General features: G+C 41.2%; 1 protein-coding gene across 2 annotated transcripts in view; it reads right to left on the bottom strand.

Annotated features, from left to right (window-relative positions):
• DISP1 (dispatched RND transporter family member 1) overlaps positions 1–23,598 on the bottom strand; it is a 109,874-nt gene that overhangs the window by 24,756 nt on the left and 61,520 nt on the right. For both annotated transcript variants that reach the window (XM_089685082.1, XM_089685083.1), the window contains 2 exons: positions 20,469–20,986; positions 535–564 (listed from right to left, as the gene is read on the bottom strand). In XM_089685082.1, the coding sequence (XP_089541208.1) occupies positions 535–564; positions 20,469–20,953 (515 nt within the window). In that variant the 5' untranslated portion in view covers positions 20,954–20,986. The remainder of the gene's footprint in view (positions 1–534; positions 565–20,468; positions 20,987–23,598) is intronic.

Here is a 23,598-nt window from a genome sequence, read left to right as displayed (position 1 = left end):
GCTTGCTTGGGTGCCCCCACTGCAAACTGCGTGCTGTGGGGCACTCAGCAGGAGGGAGGGGCTAGAAGCACCGGTGGGGGCTGCTCTGTGCAAAACCACTGCACAGAACAGGTAAGTATGATAGGTTTGTTATTTAAACTGAAAAGACCTTTAATCTCACTTTAAGGTGGCCATATGCTAATAAAGTTTCATGTGAAATGTTTCATTTTTGCAACGTTTGTTCGATTTTCTAATGGTTAGGCCTCATGCACAGTGGACATTTTTAAATGCTGCTCCTAGGGGCGTCTGCTGTTTTTTTTCCTTTTCTGCCCCTAATCAGCACTGCACATTAGCCCATGTGTCCATGCAGTCAAAGCAGAGTTTGCAGACAGGGGTGTTTAGAGAAGGCATAAAAAAAAAAAAAAAAAAAAAAAAACACTGCCAGCGCATCCAGTAGCAGCAGCGTTTTCTTTAAGGGATTCCAATCCACTCAATCACTGGACACAGTAGCGCAATACTATTGACAGATATTAGCAATTTGTGATTGGTGCTTACCTTTTTGGTAACTGGAATGGCTTTGTAGCTCTGCAAATGAAGCACAAAAAAAATTAACAAAAATATTACACTAACAAAAAAAAAAAGCCAACATTGCTACTCAGGATCAAAGGACAGCTCTAAACAATAATAACATTTTGACAGAGGGGGCGGATACAAGACCAGTCACCCTGCACAAATGGAGAGAGCAGCAGTGGCTGGTCTATTACAGGATGCTCCTATACAAAAGCAAAAAAGTTTCACACTGGATTACTGAACAGATCTAGAAGAAGCTCACTTGCTGCGCCTGCAAGGGGTCTATTGAGAAAAGTGGCAGGGTCTGCATCACTTTAGATGTGATTTCCCATATGGAGCATCTTACCCAAATCTGACTTGTAACTAATGCAGGCCATACATGGGTCGAATTCTGAACAAACTTTTCTTGGGAAAATTGGAAATTTCATGCATTTTGTAATCCAATGGTCCCACTATTGATTTCGAAATTCGACCAACCAAGATTTAATTTCACCTTAAAGGCTACAAAAAATATTTTTGAGGCGAAGAATTTTCTCTTCTTTCTAGGTTACAGCTCATGCTCATTTCTTTCTCGAATTACATTTCTTTCACCACTGATTAGAAATTTGTTCGTTTTCAAAAAATTTCCAACATGCCAGATCACTTAAATTCGATGGTCGCTAGAGAATCAGCGGTTGCTGTGGCCCACTAATGGTGCAAAATGTGAACGAAAATTCTTGAAAAAGATTTTCTAAAGAAAATTATTTTGGAATTCAACCCATGTATGGCCGGCCTTAGTGCAGACTTCTGGGAAAATCAGTGAGCCAATTAAACAAGCAAGAAATTTACATTTTCAGGAGGCGTTCTGTACACCATGTGTGCACAGAATGCCTCCTGCTTGCCATATTGCATTGAATTTTATAGAAAATAACAACACTGCAGATTGAAAATGAAAGGTCATTTTTATGAACATTAAATTAAAATACAACTTGAGAAGCAATTGTACAGTGGCTTGAAAAAGTATTCACACCCCCTGAAATGTTCCACATTTTATCATGTTACAACCAAAAACATAAATGTATTTTATTGGGATTTTATGTGATAGATCAACACAAAGTGGCACATAATTGGGAGGTGGAAGGAAAATGCTAAATGGTTTTCAAAATTTTTTACAAATAAATATGTGAAAAGTGTGGCGTGATTTGTATTCAGCCCCCCGGAGTCAATACTTTGTAGAACCACCTTTCAATGCAATTCCAGCTGCAAGTCTTTTTGGGGATGTCTCTACCAGCTTTGTACATCTAGAGACATTTGTGCCCATTCTTCTTTGCAAACTAGCTCAAGCTCTGTCAGATTAGATGGAGAGCGTCTGTGAACAGCAATTTTCTTGCCACAGATTCTCAATTGGATTTAGGTCTGGACTTTGACTGGGCCATTCTAACACATGAATATGCTTTGATCTAAACCATTCCATTGTAGCTCTGGCTGTATGTTTAGGGTTGTTGTCCTTCTGGAAGGTGAACCTCCTCCCCAGTCTCAAGTCTTTTGCAGACTCTAACAGGTTTTCTTCTACAATTGCCCTGTATTTGGTTCCAACCATCTTCCCATCAACTCTGACCAGCTTCCCTGTCCCCGCTGAAGAAAAGAATCCCCACAACATGATGCTGCCACCACGTTTCACGGTGGGGATGGTGTGTTCAGGGTGAGGTGCAGTGTTAGTTTTCTGCCACACATAAGCAATTTGCTTTTAGGCCAAAAGGTTGAATTTTGGTCTCATCTGACCAGAGCACCTTCTTACATGTTTGCTGTGTCCCCCACATGACTTCTCGCAAACTGCAAATGGGACCTCTTATGGCTTTATTTTAACAATGGCTTTCTTCTTGCCACACTTCCACAAAGGCCAAATTTGTGGCGTGTGCGACTAATAGTTGTCCTGTGGACAGATTCTCCCACCTGAGCTGTGGATCTCTGCAGCTCCTCCAGAGTTACCATGGGCCTCTTGGCTGCTTCACTGATTAATGATCTCCTTGCCCGGCCTGTCAGTTTAGGTGGACGGCCATGTCTTGGTAGGTTTGCAGTTGTGCCACTCTCTTTCCATTTTCGGATGATGGATTGAACAGTGCTACGTGAGATGTTCACAGCTTTGGATTTTTTTTTTAATAACCTAACCCTGCTTTAAACTTGTCCACAACATTAGCCCTGTTCTGTCTGGTGTGTTCCTTGGCCTTCATGATGCTGTTTGTTCACTAATGTTCTCTAACAAACCTCTTAGGGCTTCACAGAACAGCTGTATTAATACTGAGATTAAATGACACACAGGTGGACTCTATTTACTAATTAGGTGACTTCTGAAGGCAATTGGTTCCACTAGATTTTAGTTATGGGTATCAGAGTAAAGGGGGCTGAATACAAATGCACGCCACACTTTTCAGATATTTGTAAAAAAAAATTGAAAACCCATTTATCATTTTCCTTCCACTTCACAATTATGTGCCACTTTGTGTTGGTCTATCACATAAAATACATTTACTTTTGGTTACTATGGTTGTAACATGACAAAATGTGGAAGGTTTCAAGGGCTATGAATACTTTTTGAAGGCACTGTATACCCTATATTTATTTAATTTGCTATTTTTTTCTCCCACAAAAGTTTAATTATCCCTTAAAGGGTAACTCATGTGCAAATCTCCCAAAAATTTAATGATTTCTGCAAACAAAAAAGGACAATGTTTTCTGGAAGAGTGCAGCCAGGTGACCCTGCAAAACGTTACTCCAAGCAACATATGGAAGATGCAACACTTCAGAAAGCCATATTTCCCCCCCAGAATTACCTGGAAATTTCCCATCATGCCTCATCCCTAATCTATATGGGCAGCACATCAGAAAACTAGGCTTCGGCTTCTCGTTACACAGGTAATAAAACACAGCACATATGAGAATCATAAGAGCACAAACCCTGCAGAGATTGCTTTGAAGATATAAAGGAATGTGCCAACAGATGTTAAACAGCTTTTAGCGGAGCCTGAAGATCCAGTTTCGGCTAATCATTTTTGTTCCCTCAACTTAAAATACTTTGCTGCTACTTTTCCACGAGCCATGTCGTAAGTTAGGAGGCCAATGCATTGTCAAATGAGGGAACTCAGAGCATGACATGAACATTTGGAAGAGGGGAAAGCTACAGCAACCAATCAGGAGGGAGTTTTTTTTTTTTTTCTTGGAAGCAAGTCAGGCAATGAAAGTGATCACCAAAACTAGCCATACACTAAACATTTGTATAACCTACATCAGATCTATTATATAGTGCACAGTGGCTAAATGGTTAGCACTTCCACCTGGCAGTACTAGGGTTGCTGGTTCGAATCTCAACCACGGCACCACCTGCCTGGAGTTTGCATGTTCTCCCTGTGCCTGCATGGGTTTCCTGCTGGTACTCCGGTTTTCTCCCACACTCCAAAGACATGCTGGTAGGTTAATTGGCTCCTGTCTAAATTGGCCCTAATATGTGTATGTATGAATGTGAGTTAGGGACCTTAGATTGTACGCCCCTTGAGGGTTATGGACTGATGTGAATGTACAATATATATGTAAAGCGCTGTGTAAATTGACGGCGCTATATAAGTACCTGAAATAAAATAAATAAATAATGCAACAATATGCCTGATTGGGCCTTCAATCTTGCACAGTTGTACAGGATCCTCTCCTATACTGAAACTGCTTATGCTGATTTCCCTGCACACTGTGAGCTTCTCATATTGTGCATTAGAAGCTGCTGAAAGCCAGATAAAGCCCACTTAATTTCCTGTCTGGAGGACCTCCAGTGTCATCTAGTTCTTTCCTCCCCAGTCTGCCTGTCCCTAGCCCATCTGTTTCATTGCATTTCAGTTCTTACACTCATGGAGGCTTAGTATTGCATGTGGGGGTTATCTAGGGTGGTCTGTTTGCAGATATAGCCTGCCTAGCAATGCCCACTCCTCTAGACTGACATCCACCCATCAATGACTCTTGATATTTGAATAACTCCTCCCAAGCGGCAGCCCACTGCTTGCATCAGGGATGAGGTTTCCTGAGAAGAGTACAGAGGCAGGATACTGTGATATTACTAGAAAACTATGTACAGCACCCCGTCAGCCCCACCCACCAGCCATAATCTCAATGCATTGCATAGAGATACAAGGAGACCCAGTGATCATGTTGAGGTAGGTAGCTCTCTTAGGATATATGTAGCTAGATTAATAGGTACTTGGATAGATGCTGCTCATCTTTGTATCCAAAATTTTCAAAATGTAAAAGATGTAAACCCTTACTGAATTACATTTAGTTTGCCAAAACACTAACATACAGTGGCTATATTTTAATGAAATATCGTTTTCAGCCCTTTGCAGCCACTTCCTGTCTACATACACTTCAGAGATGGCTGCATGGCATTTAAAGGATAAGTACAGCCAAAGTTTGTTTGGCTGTACTTCTGTGGATCTCAGGAGTGAGTGATATGGGGGGGCAGATGACACTACTGTGGGGGGGAGGTAATGTGCAGGGGGCAGAGGACACTGCTATGGGCAGGGCCACCCCAATAGCAGTGCTCTTTACTGCCCTTCACATCACTCCCCACAGTAGTGTCCTCTTCCCCCCTTTCCCCCATAGCAGTGTCCTCTGCCCCCCCCCCCCTTTCCTACCATAGACTGGTATTTTAAAAATCTGAATTCCCAGCATGTGGCTGGGGATTCGGATTTTACTGCCACCCCTACCCTGGCGCACTAAGGCAGCTGCCTAAGCAGCCTTATGGTGGAGGTGGGGGGCAGGTAAAATCCAAATCCCAATCACTTGCTGGGAATTCAGATTTTTTAAAAAAATACCTGTCTTCCCGCTATCCCCTTTATTTTCCTCCTGCAGTCAGCCAAAAACCAGAATCTCCTCCTCTCCCCCAAGCATACAGCTGCTGCAGGAGGAAAATCCAGGGGACTGATTCGAGTATATGCCTCCCCTGCTGCCCCTTATGTCCTTGTTCCTGTTTTTTTCCTGCTCCCCAGCACCCTGTGTGCTTCCCTTTCAACAAGGCTCCTAAAAAAAAAAAAAAAAAAAAAAAAAAAATTAAAAATAAAAAACTACTGGCACCATCCATTGCCCTACTGACCAACACGTTCTATTTTTAAGGTAGGCCAAGTTTGTATTTTTTCAGTGACATTTGTTTAATATATTTTTCTGTTTTCCTTACTATTTAGTTAGGCCTTGATAGTTTTTTTTTTTGTTAAATGGCGCTGATCCCCGGCAATCTTTGATCTCTTTCATGTTGTACAGATAGATCTCCACCTCTCAAAAGGTGGCCTACCCCTGATCTAGAAGACAGGAGATAGATATATTACTGTGGCACTCAGTACATGGACAAGCTTGTTGCCACTGAAAACGCCGCCTAGATCGGCAAGCTTATTTTGGGTTGCCAATAGGAGCCCCCCTCTCATATTCCTATCATCATAGGTCAGCTTTAAGTAGCCAGGAAACATGTATCTCTACTAACCAAAAAAAAAAAAAATGCAACATGGGCTACCTGGTCTCATGGACTTGTCAAGACTTGGAAACAAGGGCAAAGTGAACCTCAATTCCCACACTGATAAACCCTCAGTAACTTATTTTGGGATTCTAACCTGCAGATTTTATGGAGTAAAACAAGCCTTGACACTGAGCGGAGGGTCAAAGGTCCCACCTGCTATCATTAAATATTTTTGCTTCAAAAAGCGGGTGTAACAATGTGCGTCCACCAAAGGCATTCCGGCCATGTAAGCCACACCGCGCAGCTGTTCCCACGAGGTCTTTATTATGCTGCTCAATACGGAATATTACACCAAGAAACCATCGGCAGAAATTACTTTGCCATGCTACTAACGTGAGAAATACATAACCGTCCTGTCTTCCCATTCAATGGGAGAACCGCGCAACTGGAGATTAGGAGGGAGCCTCCAGCTCAGCAGAAGTACCGGCACCCGGCAATTAGGACACAGGGCTGTAATTTTGGCATTAGCACCTCTACGTTGACTTGTTCAGGGAGATCCATTTCAGAAACACCAAAGACAGGTGGACATGAGCCATTTCAAAGGAATACCAGAAAATGGTTTTAACAATCAGGAAGGAAGTGATTGTAATAGGGAATAAGTCAGTTACTGGATAGGGGGAAAATATTTGTTTGATCCAATGTCCCTGATCAATGGTCGCTCTAATGACCTCTGTATCTGCGATATCACAAAACACACTCAGTTTCTGCAGTTGAATTAGGACTTTCCCATACTAGAAGGCAGAAACTCTGTTGTCCAACAGAGATGTTTCCATAGTGGAAGATAGCAATTTATGGTCATCGAATAGCCTGTGCCACGTTCGCCCAAGGCTGGCCATGCAGTATACAACTTTCTTGAGAATTTTGCTTTAGATTTACCAAAAACCATATTGTAATGGAACCAATCCAGACTGCGCTTGAGTACTTCTGTCTGAACACAGACAACAGACACCACAGCCGACCATACAAGACTAGACGACACCAGATTTGAAGTAAACCAGGAGCTAGAGTACTTTATTTGAACACAGATACAAGATATATACAATCAGGGGACAATCCCCCCTCCCTGCATAATGACGCAGGGCGGGGCAAACTACATTTAGTAACATGAGACACACAGTTATTCAAACTTAACACCAGCGGACAGTCCCATCAGTAGGGAGGGCTACTGGAGACACCCCCCCCACTAAGCTAATACACAAACACATACATCCCATAATAGTTTGCTCCCAAACCAGACAAACAATAGAACAATGAGATGTAGCCACATGACATTAAACAATCAACAACCCCCCACCCCAATATTAGGACAGATCACCCTGTACCCCTAACAGGCACAGGGTGATTTACACAAAAGAGGGATATGGGGAGCTGAGACAGGGGTCTCCCCACCTCTCCAAAGTGAGCTGGGTTCCAATGGGCCCCCCACCCAAAGTGACTCCCATCACACACATAATATGAGGTCAAACTTAAAACTTTCAATTGTATCCAAATAGGCAGGCCCTTGCACTACATAGTCGAAGGTAAATCTAAAGGAAATTGGGCAGAAACTGGACAGAAAATTGTATAATGTATGGCCAGCCTTAGGCTCTTCCTGGGCATTATATCAACTGAGAAACCACCTGGCTTTTCAATTGCATTAATGAGCATACTGCTTAAAGTGTATTTAAAGCCAATAACCAAAATGTAATATGTGGTGGCTGCGTTAGTTTTCTTTATGTTCATCTGGTGATTTTGCCAGTAACATACTTCCAGGCTTAGGGTGACAACGCTCACTCACTATACTGTTTCCATATAAACCAAGAAAGCTGGCACACAGCAGGATCTTAATACAGAGAAGACTTTGAGGCATGGGTTAAAATCCATGTCTGTAGAGTCTCTTACGCATTTCAGCTTCACGGTTTTAGTCAAAACTAGATTGGTAGGCACACAGTTAACCCTTTGATTGCCCTAAAATGTTAAACCCTCTCCAGCCAGAGTAAATTATTAGCATTGATCATGGTATTAGTTTCACTTGTGAGGTTAGTGTAACTTAGTCAGTTCCCACCCAGCGTCAGTTAACCCGCTCCGCAGCAGTCCCACTACAACTGGCCGATCAATGCCATTACTAGTAAAAATAAACATACATATACATTTTATATATATATATATATATATATATATATATATATATATATATATATATACATATATATATATATACATACACATATACATATACATATACATATACATACACACACACACTATCCCAGAAGCGAGTACACCGCTCACATTTTTGTAAATATTTTATTATATCTTTTCATGTGACAACACTGAAGAAATGACACTTTGCTACAATGTGATGTAAAGTAGTGAGTGTACAGCTTGTATAACAGTGTAAATTTGCTGTCCCCTCAAAATAAGAGGTGTACTCACTTCTGTGAGATACTGTACATATCCACACACACACCATCATTTGAAGACGCTATATGCAAACCAACCAATATACACTTATTGTGATTTTTTGTTTTTTTTTAACCAAAAGGACAGAATAAATTTTGGTTAAAATTTATGAATTATAGGTTTACATTTTTTTTATTGAATATGTTTTATAGCAGAAAGTGAAAAAATTTTTCTTTTCCGGTCATTTTCTTAATAAAAATTAAAAACCCAATGATGATCAATTATCACCAAAAGGGCTCTATTTGTGTGTGAAAAAAATTATATAAAAACTTCACTTAGGTACAGCGTAGCATGCCTGCGAAATTATCAGTTAAAGTAATGCAGTGCCGAATAGCAAAAGATCTCATGGTCATGAAGGAGGTAAAACCTGCCAGAGCTTAAAAGGACAAGTTTGCCTTTGAGAACATGTTACATACTCTACCCATTTGTAGGGTGGAACATGTTCCCATAGCCGCAGCTGTGCCTGCCACCCTCCTCCCTCTGACAGATAAAATGTGGAGAAATCTCCCCGTACTGTCAGATTTGAAAACAGCACTTCTGTGAATGAACTGCGAGTCCCGACAGCTTTAGCGACTGTGAGCTTGTAGCTTTCAATGAACTATCACGGCACTTTGGAGTGCCATGTTAGTTCACTGAGGCTTCCTGTCAGAATATCTGCTTGGCCTTACATCCCATATGGCAAGCGGATATTCTGACAGGTCTGCAGGAGACCTGCATGGCATCAGTGATCTACTGATTGCTGGTGCAATGCTTTCCAGGCTCCTTTGGGCAAAAATAATAAATGCACATTTTTTTTACTTTTAAAAAAAAAATATGAATTAGGTGACCTTATCCTTTAAGTGGATAACATGAGGAGAGGCGTTTTGTAACCCTATACAGGTTTGACGATGTCAATGCTAATAGAGTGCAACAGGGGCACTGAACAGAGAAGTCATAATTTCACAATATTTTTGGCAGAATCAGCCAATAAGAGAAGTCCATGGTTAAAGTTTACTCTTTAAAGCACAACTCCAGACAAAGCTTTGGTTTGTTAGAGATAGTACATCTGTCAGGCTTTTACTACAGTCCTTGTCCTCATTGATGACATTTCCTGTTGGGACAGGTTTGAGTGAGGACAGACTGCTGTGAGAAACTACTTGGCATTCATAATTGTATTTTTATCAGGCTTTCTGAGACACAGGAAGGCAAATATAGCATCTCAAGCAGACACAATCCAGGATCAACCGATAACAGATAGAGGAGGAGGTGAATTGGCTACTATAGCCAAGCTCGGGCGGGGGACTAATATGTAGGTGGGTCGTACTTGTGGCAGGAATCTCAAGGTTAATTTTTTGCCTTAAGTGTACCATATAACGGCCAGACTTCACATATTCAAATCTCAAAAAGCGTTTTTCACTGTAAATATATGAATATGATCATTAAGGAAAGTGGCTCTGGAAAACGTCAGTTTATCTCATTAAGCTCTTGAAGCATTCTGGTGGAATTCTGGATTTTAGCTATTTGTCTTCCATTCCTCTTTAGTCATTCTCTGGCTTGCTGCATTGCAGGGGATTTAGGCTTACAGCAGCCTGTTATCAAGCTCTCATTTAAATTGGAGATTTTCAGAGGAAGCCAAAAATTGAATCCCTGAGTACATTATGTCGGAACTGCTTTCTTCAACATTTCCGCAACGCAGAATGTCTATTTCGAGACAGAATGTAGGAGATGGATTTCTGGTTCAAACAGGAAAAAGGAGAAGAAAAAAAAACCAAAACTTTTTTTCAGCATACACTTTAAAATATGATGCTTGAGTATTTTCAGTGACTAGACATTTTGGGTTTTTTGCTTTTTATTTTTTTTGCCTGAAAGTCAATTTTTAGTTGACTTCAACAGGAAGTCTCATTTCCCAGCTCACACTCATGAAGAATGAAATTAATAGCAGACAGGTCATAAGGCAAACCTAAAGATACCAAAGGGTAGGAGAGTTTTTTTTTTTTTTTTTTTTTTAACTTATTGAGTCCTGACAGGATAATAAAAAGATATTCTCCAGTTTTAAAGTCAGCTACATATGAAATGCTATATATGATTATCTCAAGTTTACCCATTTCTAGCCAGAAGGTGATAGTTTAGGAAAATGTTTACCTGACCAGATTTGGCCTTCTTTTCAGGATACCAATGTTCAATTGCTCAAGCTCAGAATACACACACAGCTGAATGGCCCACAGGATTGACTTTGAATTTTCCTTTCTGTTCCAACTCTGTATAGGTCACCATATCTACTTCAATGAGGGAGACATTCCTAGGGAGGCAGTCTAAAAGCAAACAGCTACTTCTTGAAAATCCCTAGTGCTCATTTAATTAATGTCATTAAATGTATTCAAACTTTACAAAAAAAAAAGAAAAACTATTATATTAGGAAAAAACTAAAAAAACTACAAAAAAACAAGAATCAGCTAGCTTCTCTTTAATAAAATCCTTCTAAAACATGTAGATGGTTGCGTGAGTGCTCTCCAATTACTGTGGCAAAGTAATGCAAGATGTTAAAACTTGCATTTTATGTGGAGTGTTCGCAGCTCATAAAAATGTGTGAGATGTCGCAGTGCATTCTGTAACAGGAGGTGGCGGGGGCTTGGCACTGCAGTCCCAGATGACATCATTCTCACTAGTTGTGCATTATCTGAAATGAAAGCATCACGAATCACTCAGGGGCCTTTAAATTTATGGCTGATCTGTAGAATCTATACACTCTAGAGATTGTGAAGATGGGAACTGCTCGGTAAATGAGTTAGAGGGAGCAGAGATAATCCAGAAAGCCAAATCTGTTCACAACAATTGCTGGTCTCTTGGGTATTATTTCCATGTTTGGCCATTAACAAATTATTGGATAGTTGGTAAAACAGAGTGATTGCAGAGAATTTCCAACAGGAAAAAAAGATTATATTAAAAAAAAAAAAAAAGAGAACAAATGGAATGTCACGTCCTGAGCGAGGTCTCATCTTAGGTGTGTGGCCGCCAGAACTTAGAACCTCCAGGTTCCACCAACAGCACCAGCTCCACAGTCAATCAAGAAGTCACTCGCCTGATTAACACTGGCTTTAAATGGAGAAGCGAAAGTCATGGCTCGACATTTGCGCAATACATCGCTATATCAAAGTTGAGCCACCAACTGCCTCTGCTGCAGTAAGTTAACCAGTCCTCCATGCCGGCCTACAGTCCTCCATGCCGGCCTACAGTCCTCCATGCCGGCCTACAGTCCTCCATGCCGGCCTACAGTCCTCTGTATCCCCTGTGCTGCTTCAGCTGCTAGTGCTCACTATACTGCTACTTTGTGCCTCAGTCTCCACTACACCCCAGTTTTTTCAGTGTGCCCTGTGCATCCCAGTGACTCCAGTTCATTCCTGAGCCTCCTGTGACCAAAGTTAACCTTTCGCATCCGATGGCTCATGTTTCCCCCCCGTGATTCAAGTGTAACGCTGAGTACTGTGTCGTTCAGTGACCCCATTGCACCCCAAGTCTTCACTACACCCTTGAGCATTCAGAGACTCCAGTGACCACATAGCATCCCGTGCACCCCATGACTTCAGTGCACCTCTGAGCATCCTGTGCTATTCCGTGATCCCAGTGTGCCTTTACATACAGTTGCAGAGATTTCCCCTTCATTTCCTGTCTAGTTATACTTCCTCCAATGTTGGCTGAAGAGATCTGAGATTTTCTGTCTACAAGCACTACCTCCATGTCAGCTGGAGAGATTTCCCCATCCTGTCTACATGCCATGCATTCTCTCCAATGTCAGTGGGAGGCAGTGTCAGAATTGCTCTAAACTCACTTCTGGATAGTGACAACAGTGGACCGTACCTGTACAACTCGATCGTGACAACAGTGGACCGCACCTGTGCAACTCGATCGTCACAACAGTGGACCGTACCTGTGCAACTCGATCGTGACAACAGTGGACCGCACCTGTGCAACTCGATCGTGACAACAGTGGACCGCACCTGTGCAACTCGATCGTGACAACAGTGGACCGCACCTGTGCAACTCGATCGTGACAACAGTGGACAAACCTGTACAACTCGGATCGTGACAACAGTGGACCGTACCTGTACAACTCGATCGTGACAACAGTGGACCGTACCTGTACAACTCGATCGTGACAACAGTGGACCGCACCTGTACAACTCGATCGTGACAACAGTGGACCGTACCTGTACAACTCGATCGTGACAACAGTGGACCGCACCTGTACAACTCGATCGTGACAACAGTGGACCGTACCTGTACAACTCGATCGTGACAACAGTGGACCGTACCTGTACAACTTGATTGTGACAACAGTGGACCGTACCTGTACAACTCGATCGTGACAACAGTGGACCGCACCTGTACAACTCGATCGTGACAACAGTGGACCGCACCTGTGCAACTCGATCGTGACAACAGTGGACAAACCTGTACAACTCGGATCGTGACAACAGTGGACCGTACCTGTACAACTCGATCGTGACAACAGTGGACCGTACCTGTACAACTCGATCGTGACAACAGTGGACCGCACCTGTACAACTCGATCGTGACAACAGTGGACCGTACCTGTACAACTCGATCGTGACAACAGTGGACCGCACCTGTACAACTCGATCGTGACAACAGTGGACCGTACCTGTACAACTTGATTGTGACAACAGTGGACCGTACCTGTACAACTCGATCGTGACAACAGTGGACCGCACCTGTACAACTCGATCGTCACAACAGTGGACCGTACCTGTGCAACTCGATCGTGACAACAGTGGACCGTACCTGTGCAACTCGATCGTGACAACAGTGGACCGCACCTGTTCAACTCAATCGTGACAACAGTGGACAAACCTGTACAACTCGGATCGTGACAACAGTGGACCACAACTGTACAACTCGATGGTGACAACAGTGGATCGCACCTGTACAACTCGATCGTGACAACAGTGGACCGTACCTGTACAATGTGTGTCAGCATGGCCCCTTGCAGTCTCCACCAAAGGCATCTGTTACAGAGCGACAATGCAGAAACACATTTAGGGCCCTTACATGTTTCAATTCAAATGCGCCTGTCAGTTGTTCGGCAAAAGCTCAATGTCAGTCTATGGCCAGATGTAAATAATCATCTACATCCAATTACCTTCGAGTCAGTCTAGCTCCAAAACAAAAAAAACAAAAAAAACCCCAAACACACCATGCACACAAAAAATACACACTGCGAAAAAGTGAATCCTTTTCACTTTTTGGACCGAACCATAGCAACCCATGGGTTAAAGGATGTAAACAGATGCACTTCTGTTTACATTTGACTGCCCATAGAACTTGTGTGTCCAGCCCTGTGTTCAAGGAGGAAAAACTGAGCAGACATGTACGTCACAAAAGGGACATCTGTTCTATTTGGTTTCAGCAAGGGATCTGTTCATGGATCCCCTGCTGATCAGAACAGGCGCCATCCGTGCAGAAGGGTGCTTAGAATCATCCTATGACAGGAAGTGGCGAAACAAGGATCTTCATAGCAGTGTAACTAATAATCCTTTAAGCTCTTGCCCGCCAGAGGATTTACACTCCTTCCTGACCAGACCATTTTTTTTTTTTGATACGGCGCTGCATTACTTTAACTGACAATTATGCGGTCAGGCAACACTGTACCCAAAGCAAAATTTATGTCCTTTTTTCCCCCACAATGAGCCATCGGATGCAAAAGGTTAACTTTGGTCACAGGAGGCTCAGGAAGGAACTGGAGTCATTGGGATGCACAGGGCACACTGAAGGGGTTAACATCTGGGGTGATCAAAGGGTTAACTGTGTGCTGTGTGTGTTTTACTGTGTCAGCACATTGCTTTGTATTGCTCTGCTAAGCAGAGCAATACAAAGCAGTGTACTGGAGCTGATGGGGAGAGATCTGTATTGTTTACATACAGACCTCTCCCCCATCATTGATACTCAGCGATCGCACTGGCCAGGACTCGGTGATTGACAGCTGAAGCCGCCAATGGCGGCGCGGGTAGGATGCGTGTGCCCCCTACCCTGAAATGCAAAATCACACACACACACATATATATATATATATATATATATATATATATATATATATATATACACACACACACGTGATTTTGCGCAGCCCTGCAGCAGTATTTCTGCTATGGGGCGGCGGGAAAGCGTTTATTAAAAGCTACAGATAGGAAAAAAAAGTGAAAGTTACATTAATTTGTATTAATTAGATTTGAGGGATTAAGTTTAATATCTAAAATGATGTTGCAGGAAAACTTATGAGTGGCAGTTAAATTACAAGAACACCACTAATGTCTATTCACTGACAAGTCGCTGCAGTTTCCCTTTAATGGCAGTACGCCAGGTATGAACAAATCTCCTTCTTCTATATGACATGACATTCGGTAACAAGTGTTACAAGTGCCCCATTGTTTCCTCTCCACCAGCCGGAACAAATCACAAGTACCCTATGAGGACACTGATAAAAACAAAGTGCAAAAGATTAAGGAAGCTGACATTTGCTTCTTGTCACCACTGAAGCCTCACGTCACTTTGCGGTAAGCGCATACAGAAATCTCCCCCTTCCAGAAACACTTTGATTTCACCGGAACGCTGCCTACTGCTCTGGAAGTCAAAGAAAAGCTTTTTGAAGTAGCAATAATGCAGCTTTTTAAAATGCCTCCGTGACTCACTTTTTGAAAGCGAGCCAAAACCGAGGGGACGGGAAAGGCAATGATGTGAGGAATCTTTCATGACTATATGTAAACTTTACTTATCAAACTCCAAGAGCAATAAAAAGTATTTATGTAGACCTGTACTTGCTTGAAAGTGTTGAAACTGGCTGCGGATATTAATGCAGAGCTCCAAGTAAACCACTAAAACACGCAGTGGAATTACATACAGGTTTACAGTTTTGAGTGCCAAATCGGTAATTCTGCACAGGCAGTGTTTAAATGTACATGCGCACAGACGTATACAGACATAACATGCCAAAGGTGTAAAAAAAAAATAAAAAAAAAAATAAAAAAATTATATACCGTATATATATTTAGAAAAAATAATTTTTTAAAATTCTATATATAAAAAATATATATAAAAAAAAAATAATAATATATATATTTATTTTAAATCTGCATTCTTCCATGGCTATGGAGAGACAGGTGGAGCTAACAGCCTGTCAACGTGAATGTCTGTACGCCCCTGTACTCATGTAACTGCTGATGATGCATTTACCCAAGAATGCACACAGTGTATTTTACAGAACGTGAATGTGCTGCATACTGAAAAATACACTGTACAAGCATGTGCAGGTAAATGCCGATGCAATGAAGCATTTGTATCTACATGAGTACAGGAGCGTACTCCCTTTCACTCCTATGACAGGCTTTAGGCTCCACATGCAAGGTCACCAGCCACAGAAAAATCCAATATTAAAACAAAATGTAATAAATGCAGTAAATGTAATATATTGCAACTTGCCACAGAAAAAAAAAAAAAAAAAAAACCCCTATCAGCATATATCCAGAGCAATAAAATTAAAATAAATCCGCGCTAAGTCACCACTAATCAAATACTAAGCAGCCACTCTTTTTTCATGTTTACCTATAGGTAAACCTTTAATAAATGTTCTCTGTTTAGGAGATATTTACTTTGGCAGCGCCGGTGATGTGACCAGCGCACGCGCACTGTACTCTCAATGGACGGTGTGCCATCCAGTGAGAGAGCTGTGCCGTGGTGTCACCGTGGCTCAGCCAGTTAAAAGGCTGAAGCCTGGGAAACCAGAAGGAAGACCATGTAAAGATGGAAGCCCCGAGGAGCCATGACAGCATTCCACTGGAGTGCTTCGTTTTCAGGTAGGTCTTTCATAATGTGCAATATGTGATGCATACCAGTACATTATGCTCTTAACTTGCAGGGAAAAGATTTGTTAGATTTATTTACTGCAGTTTACTACCGCGTTACCATAAATAAAATTTAAAAAGCGGCGCCAATATAAACCAAATACTCATGAGCAATAGTGATTCATCAGATGTGATTATAAAAACACTCAAAGTGCAAATGTGAAAAAAAAAAAAATTAGAGTGCATATACATAAGGTGCGTATATAGTCCATATAATTATGGATTTTGAAAAATAAAGTGCATTAAAAAAACAAAATTCATAAAAAAAAAATGTAAACTCAGTCCATCCATATGTGAACATGCTTTTGGAAGTGCTACCCACAGTGTGTGAAAAGCGATCACCCTATAGATGTAACGTGCTTAGCAAAATAAATGTAAACTCAGCCTTAAGCTGGACATACTGTGTGTGTGGATGTAGCTGAAGAAAAAAAAAACAAAAAAAAAAAAACGAGCACCACTGCAACTGCAGATCAAAGCGAGGCCAAGATGGCATCTTCCTTGGTTATAAAGGATAGGAGGGTTTAGTTCCACTACAAAGTGGCTGTAAAAGGTTCACATGTAATTTTTTTAACATAACAAACATGTCATACTCACCTGCTCTGTGCAATAGTTGTGCACAGAGCAGCCCCAATTTTTTCAATGGTTTAGTTTTTTTTTTGTGCTGATTAGCAGAGTTGTGTGCTAAGAAAATCTATGATTTCCAATAACCTCCCTGAATTCAGATTAAATTCCTCTTAATACTTGCTGTATTCCTGAATGTGATCAGGAAGAGCAGCTCCTCAGCCGGGCCCACCAGGGCATCAGCGAAAAGAGCATTCGAGACACATCCTGTCATCATGTTCTGTACACTGTAATGAAGGGGAGAATAGCATTCTAAACACTCATCTCCAACGGGCCTCAAAACTCCTCCGAGTGAAAGAAAATCTAATTCTCAAAAAAAAAACCACAACAACAGCGAGGAGAGAATAAAAGTCTCACCCATACTAGGGTCACTTCACCGACCTCCGCCACAACGGTGCAAGATCGAATGACAAAGTTCTGCTGTGTTGTAATGAAGTGAAATTGGACTTTGTCATGTGTGCTGCAGAGGGGTCTGGCCCCAATTACCTCTGATAATGAAGGACATTTGGAGGAGGAATGATCAGGAGACATCAGTGCCTGGTTTAGCTATTACTGTATTCCAGACACAAAGCACAGAAGAGATTTGTACATTTTCAATGTTATTTACAGTTATTATGCCATTTATGTAAAAGTAATATTTAAAGAATTCCAGGCATGGCATTTTTTCATTTAGTTACATTGGTCCAGCTTGGACCTATGTAACTATGTATATACCACACCTGGCTGATGTCCCTGGAAGCTGGAAATCACTGTTGTAGGTATTGCTACGACAGTGAGCCCCACTTGTTTCCAGGTCCCGTGCTGTGCAGCCGGCCTCATGCACTGTTAACACAGGGAGGTTGGCTGCTCAGCACAGACACCATTCAGAGAATGCTTGAACAAATGCAAGGCATTCTCTGATTGGATAAGGTGTTGAGGCAGGGAGGTTACATCATGCTCTCCACTTTGTCCAATCAGAGAATGACTTGCAAACATTTTCTGAAGTGCTTTTAATGAAATTCATCGAGTCATTGTACTGATGAGAATTTTCATACAAATGTTCATACAAACATTCATTCAAAAACTTGCAGTGTATGGCCAGCTTAAGGAATAGTTAATGTCGCAGTACATTTGATGACTTGATGAATGTCATTGGAGAGTACTTCAAAATGTTGTTTGCTTTTAACATTCGACTTGGAATAAATGGACTTTCACTAACAAAAGCCACATACACTTTTAGAAACCTGCGCATTGAAAGAAAAATCTTCCATCTTGTTACTTCAAAATTTTCTCGTTACAGCGGTTGAAACTGTGATCTGGACTGTTTCTAAAGCTGGCTATACACTATTAGAATTTCAAACGAAGATTTGTACAAAACCTCTCTGTACATTCAACGTCCTGACAAATGTATTTCAAAATTTCGTTTGCCAACATTTGATTTTGGAGCGAATTGACTTTACAGAATGAAAACCACATACACCGTTAGAGACTTGTTCATCCAAGAAAATATTTCCATCTTACTCCTTTGAATTTTCTCATCATTGTGGTTGAAAACAAAAGGTTGATTTTACCTCAGGAACAACTGGAAAACCTGACGAACATTCTTAAAATGAAAAATTTTGACCAAAATTCTACTAGTTCATAAGCCAGCTGAGAGCTTCGGGTGTACCCATTTGTATTCTAGCTTCTCCGGTTACATTCCCCTTAATATAAATGTAGAAAATCCAGCAGGGATGGTGGGAACCCCTCCTAACGGGTACAGACAGTGTGTAGACCTCAGACTGTAATAGTGAGTTTACGGAACTCACTCAAAGCCCCAGTGTGATGAATTAAAGTTATTCTAAACCTAATTTTTTTTTAAATTTAAACCTAAATTTTTCCGTTGCTGTTTCTGAACCAATGAGGATGTGCTTTCAGGCACAGCGCTGGATCAGGCTCAGGTAAGTATAAGGGGTGGCTGGGGAAGGAAGGGGGAAGAGTATGCAGAATGTTTTTTTAATTAATGCGTAGAATGCATTAAAAGGTAAGAAATAAAAACTTCAGCCTTTAGAATCACTTCAACTGTCAAAGTGGTTTAACTTTTCAACACTGACCAAAACCAAAATATCAGCTATGGGTGGACTTTCCAATGCTCCCTTTTCTCTTCTGTAGCACTGAACTGCTTGTTTTTAAAAGCAGATGTAAACTATAAAAAAAGTATGGCATTTAGTTTTCCAAAACTATCATACAATTGCCATTGTTTTCCCCATATTCTTTAGAGGATGATTGTTTTCACTTTTTTCATCCTTTGTTGCATCTTTGTGCTGCTATCTCTGCAAACTCTTTTCAGCCATTTGCTGTCTACATGCACTCCACCAACAGATGCAGAAAAGAATATCCTATCCTGAAAAAAAGGAAAAAAAGGAAAAAAAGGAAAAAGAGAGAAAAAGAGAGAAAAAGAGAGAAAAAGAGAGAAAAAGAGAGAAAAAGAGAGAAAAAGAGAGAAAAAGAGAGAAAAAGGAAAAGAAATAAAGAAAGAAATAAAGAAAGAAAGAAAAAGGAAAAGAAAGAAAGAAAAAGGAAAAGAAAGAAAGAAAGAAAGAAAAAGGAAAAGAAAGAAAGAAAGAAAGAAAGAAAAAGGAAAAGAAAGAAAGAAAGAAAGAAAGAAAGAAAGAAAGAAAGAAAGAAAGAAAGAAAGAAAGAAAGAAAGAAAGAAAAAGGAAAAGAAAGAAAGAAAGAAAAAGGAAAAGAAAGAAAGAAAGAAAGATAGAAAAAGGAAAAGAAAGAAAGAAAGATAGAAAAAGGAAAAGAAAGAAAGAAAGAAAGAAAAAGGAAAAGAAAGAAAGAAAGAAAGAAAGAAAGAAAAAGGAAAAGAAAGAAAGAAAGAAAAAGGAAAAGAAAGAAAGAAAGAAAAAGGAAAAGAAAGAAAGAAAGAAAGAGGAAAAGAAAGAAAGAAAGAAAGAGGAAAGGAAAGAAAGAAAGCAAGAAAGAAAGAGAAAGAAAGAGAAAGAAAGAAAGAGAAAGAAAGAAAGAGAAAGAAAGAAAGAAAGAGAGAAAGAAAGAAAGAAAGAGAGAGAGAGAGAGAGAAAGAAAGAAAGAAAGAAAGAAAGAAAGAAAGAGAAAGAAAGAAAGGATACCCTTGAGCTAGAGTCGGTGAATTTGCAATACCATTTGTGAACACAGCCAAGAACCACACAGGCAGAAGGACTATGTGAATGCGTCCTTGTTGAGAGGGCATGGTGACCCTGAAGAATGCCCAACAAAGATGGCCCTATTCTTGAGGGAGTAAAGCAGGTGAAGGCATTGTCAGCAGGTGAAGGCATTGTCAGCAGGAGTACTGTCAAGTCTAGGAGAGGTAATAAATATGTGGAAGTGTTAAAATGACGCATCACTTAGCATGCATAGACTTAACATGAAAAATATACTTGTTGACAGATCCACTTTTAAAGGGAGGGACACCAATGAAAGAACAGGGCACTGACCTCATGTTGACCAGATGAGGTGGCACTTGCTGGTGCTGGAAGTGGTCCCTCCATTGGTGAATACAAAAGGACTGTGATGGCTGCACGCAGCAGACGGGGTGATAAATCGGTGGATGGTTTGGGCACACAGAGGTCGGGGACAGTTGTCGTTGAAGCTGTGAGCACTCGGTGTTCAGCAGAGGTGAAGTCCCAACAGTGTGGGAAACGTGGTCCTGCTGGCTGTTTGGGGGCGGGTGATAGCAGCAGTGGTGGCAGCACTGAGGGATGATTGGAGTTCTCTGGTGCTCCAGATACATGGAACACGTTTTGGCTGCACCATTCTGAGGAAGGCATCCATTAGGACTGGCTTTAACTTGGGATTCCTCGGAGCTGGGGGGTGGTTGGTCTACATCGCAGGCTATGGGGTGGCCCGTGCAGGTAGCTTTGGTTGGGAGGCTGCCATTACTGTGTGCCGTACAGTCGCTGTTTCTGCTGTCCACAGCCATCCTCTTCCCAGCGCCTTACAGTCATCGAAAGGTCTGTGAGGAAACAGAACATGTTAAAATGTGGAAATCAATGCCAGAAGATCTAGAATGACCAAAGCTATAAAAACTCTACACCAGCCAAAATATTTTTTTTTCAGTTGGGTGAAATCAGAACATCTGGAAAGATTTATGTGTCCCCACTGGGAACTGTCTTCACTTCTTGCTCTTGTGACGAGGACAAAAAAAATTAGGGGGTCTCGGTGTCCCATCAGAGAGACATCTCATCACTTTCTAACATTTTGAACTAGTGATTAACAAAAGAAGGTCATAAAAAAAAAAAAAAAAGTCACAATTTAGTAGCTATTCATAATGTGGAAGAAAAAACTGAGCGCTACAAACTGAAAATGTTATTTAATTAATTTTTAATATTCAAAGCAAACTCACTCATCCTTCCATGTCTCCATGATTTATTTTGTTGAGAAGTCACTTTAAAGCCCCCCCCCCCCAGCACTTTTAGCCGTGGCCATCTTGAATAAGGGCAGATTTATGCAGAATTTACTTCCTGGAATCCATCTGCCCGTAGCTCTGGTATGCAGGCAGGAGGACATGCATAGCTGAGAAAGCCCCTTCTCCCAAGAAAAGAAAAATGCCCATAAAGACTCCTGGAATGTATGACATCATTTTGGCCTCGGTCAGGAACAAAGAAGTTACTGAAGAAATGTAAAGTTTAAAACAAGTAAATATGATATACCTTCCTATCCATTTACTAATACTAGAAACATAAGAATTAAACTTCGTTCATGTTGACCGACAGCGTTTAGTTCTGCACACAAAATGTCACAAATGATCTGTGCATTCATTAACATTGGTAGATTTTAAAGTTCACCTTTTTCGACTAAAATAATAAATGCAAATTTTTTTGCAGGTAAAAAAAAAAAAGTGAATTTATTGTTTTTATCCAAAAGGAGCCTGGAAAAGCATTGCACCAGCGATTGTACGGGATGTACAAGCAAGCAGATATACTGACAGGAAGCATCAATGAACTGCCATGGCGCTCCACAACACCGTGGTAGTACACTGAAAACTACAAGCCGACAGCCGCTAAGGCTCTTGGGACTTGCAGTTCATTCTTTCACGGAAGTCTTGTGGCCTTGTGGGCGGAGCCCCATGGTTTTCAAATTTGACCAATAGTACGGGGAGACTTCTCCCCATACTATCTGTCTGGGGGGGGGGGGGGGAACAGCTGCATCTATGGGAATATGTTACATGTTCCACCCTAAAATTGGGTGGAAAATGTAACATGTTCCCAAAGGTGAACTTAAACTTTAAATCCTGCCAGTACAAGAACATACAATCTCCCATTATATTGGTTACAGCAGCACTGGGAAAGACTATTGCATGGCACAGCACTGTCAGTCTAACACAGGGAACTTGATTATAAGCCCTCATGTACACTGGATGTTTTGATAATGCTGGTAACATTAGCCGTGTAAAGTCATGTTAAAAACGTGAGTTTTTCAGGTTTTTTTGGGTCAAAAAAACTCCAAAAAACACAAGTTTTACCGCGTTTTGACACGTTTTACAACGTTAGACCATTTTTACGACTAAAAAACTCCTCTAGAAACCCACTAGTCCTGGATTTTTTTTCCAGCCAAAAAATGTTGATTACAATCTATGTGCACATGGACACATAAGATAACATGCTGGGGAGTTTACTAGCCATAGAAAAAATGTCAAAAGCCAAAAACAGCCGCTGCAAAAATCGGTAAGTGTGCCTGAAGGGCTGAGAACACATGCGATGGGGAGGGGAGGTGACCAAGAAGCTATACATTGACACTAATGTTTTCCTAAAGGTCTTCCATCACATAAAAGAGGACGAAGGTAGACTTTAGATACATAGTTCTAACATAGTAAGCAGCAGAAGTGATTTAAAAGGCTCATTGGCTTCAACAATCTCAATCTCTAAATGCTTCATACGAAAGAAAAGAAAGAAAAAAAAACAAAAAACATGCACATAGGGAAACTATGTTCACACTAAATTACATTTTTCTCTTCCCAGCCAGCAAGTGATCGTAAGCAAATAAGACCTCACCATAAAAGAGTTATAAGAAATGAAAACAAACCACAAAACACAATATAAAAATACACACAATGGTTTTCTGGGAATTAAGAGCCTGCATTAAGAGCAGAAACAGAAACATTTGGGGAATCTGGATATACACCGCATTCCTTGCCAATGCCATTAGGATTGTCTTTTGGCTAAGCCGGAGGCCAAGACCAGGCGCCACCTGTTAGCCCATGAACTTTAATGGAAGGAGGAGGAACAGCAAAAGGCGAGCTATTGCACAAAACGTATTTCTTGAGGACTCTTAACACACTACAAAAATGTAAAATAGGCCCTTAGAGCCCATTCACCCCATCTTGTTGTGGTAACGCGCGTGTTACCACAAATGCATAGCTACGCATATTAAAAGCGCTGGAGTAATGCAATGCCATTCATTCAGAACGGCACTCCAACGTTACTGCCTTCGGACATGCATTGCAGAGCAACACAACATATTTTGCAGTGCACTTTAGGGTGCTGCAATGCATGTCCATTGGGGGAGTGATTTAGAATGAATGGTCCCGCAAAGCATTAATGCATTTAAAAATAGAGAAGCATGGGC

This window comes from Staurois parvus, unplaced genomic scaffold (genome assembly GCF_062004578.1).
Source record: "Staurois parvus isolate SC_StPar_1 unplaced genomic scaffold, SC_StPar_1.0 ptg000362l, whole genome shotgun sequence".
Classification (NCBI taxonomy): Eukaryota; Metazoa; Chordata; class Amphibia; order Anura; family Ranidae; genus Staurois; species Staurois parvus.
The sequence above is the reverse complement of the archived record's forward strand: the minus strand, read 5'-3'. Positions and strand labels throughout refer to the sequence as shown.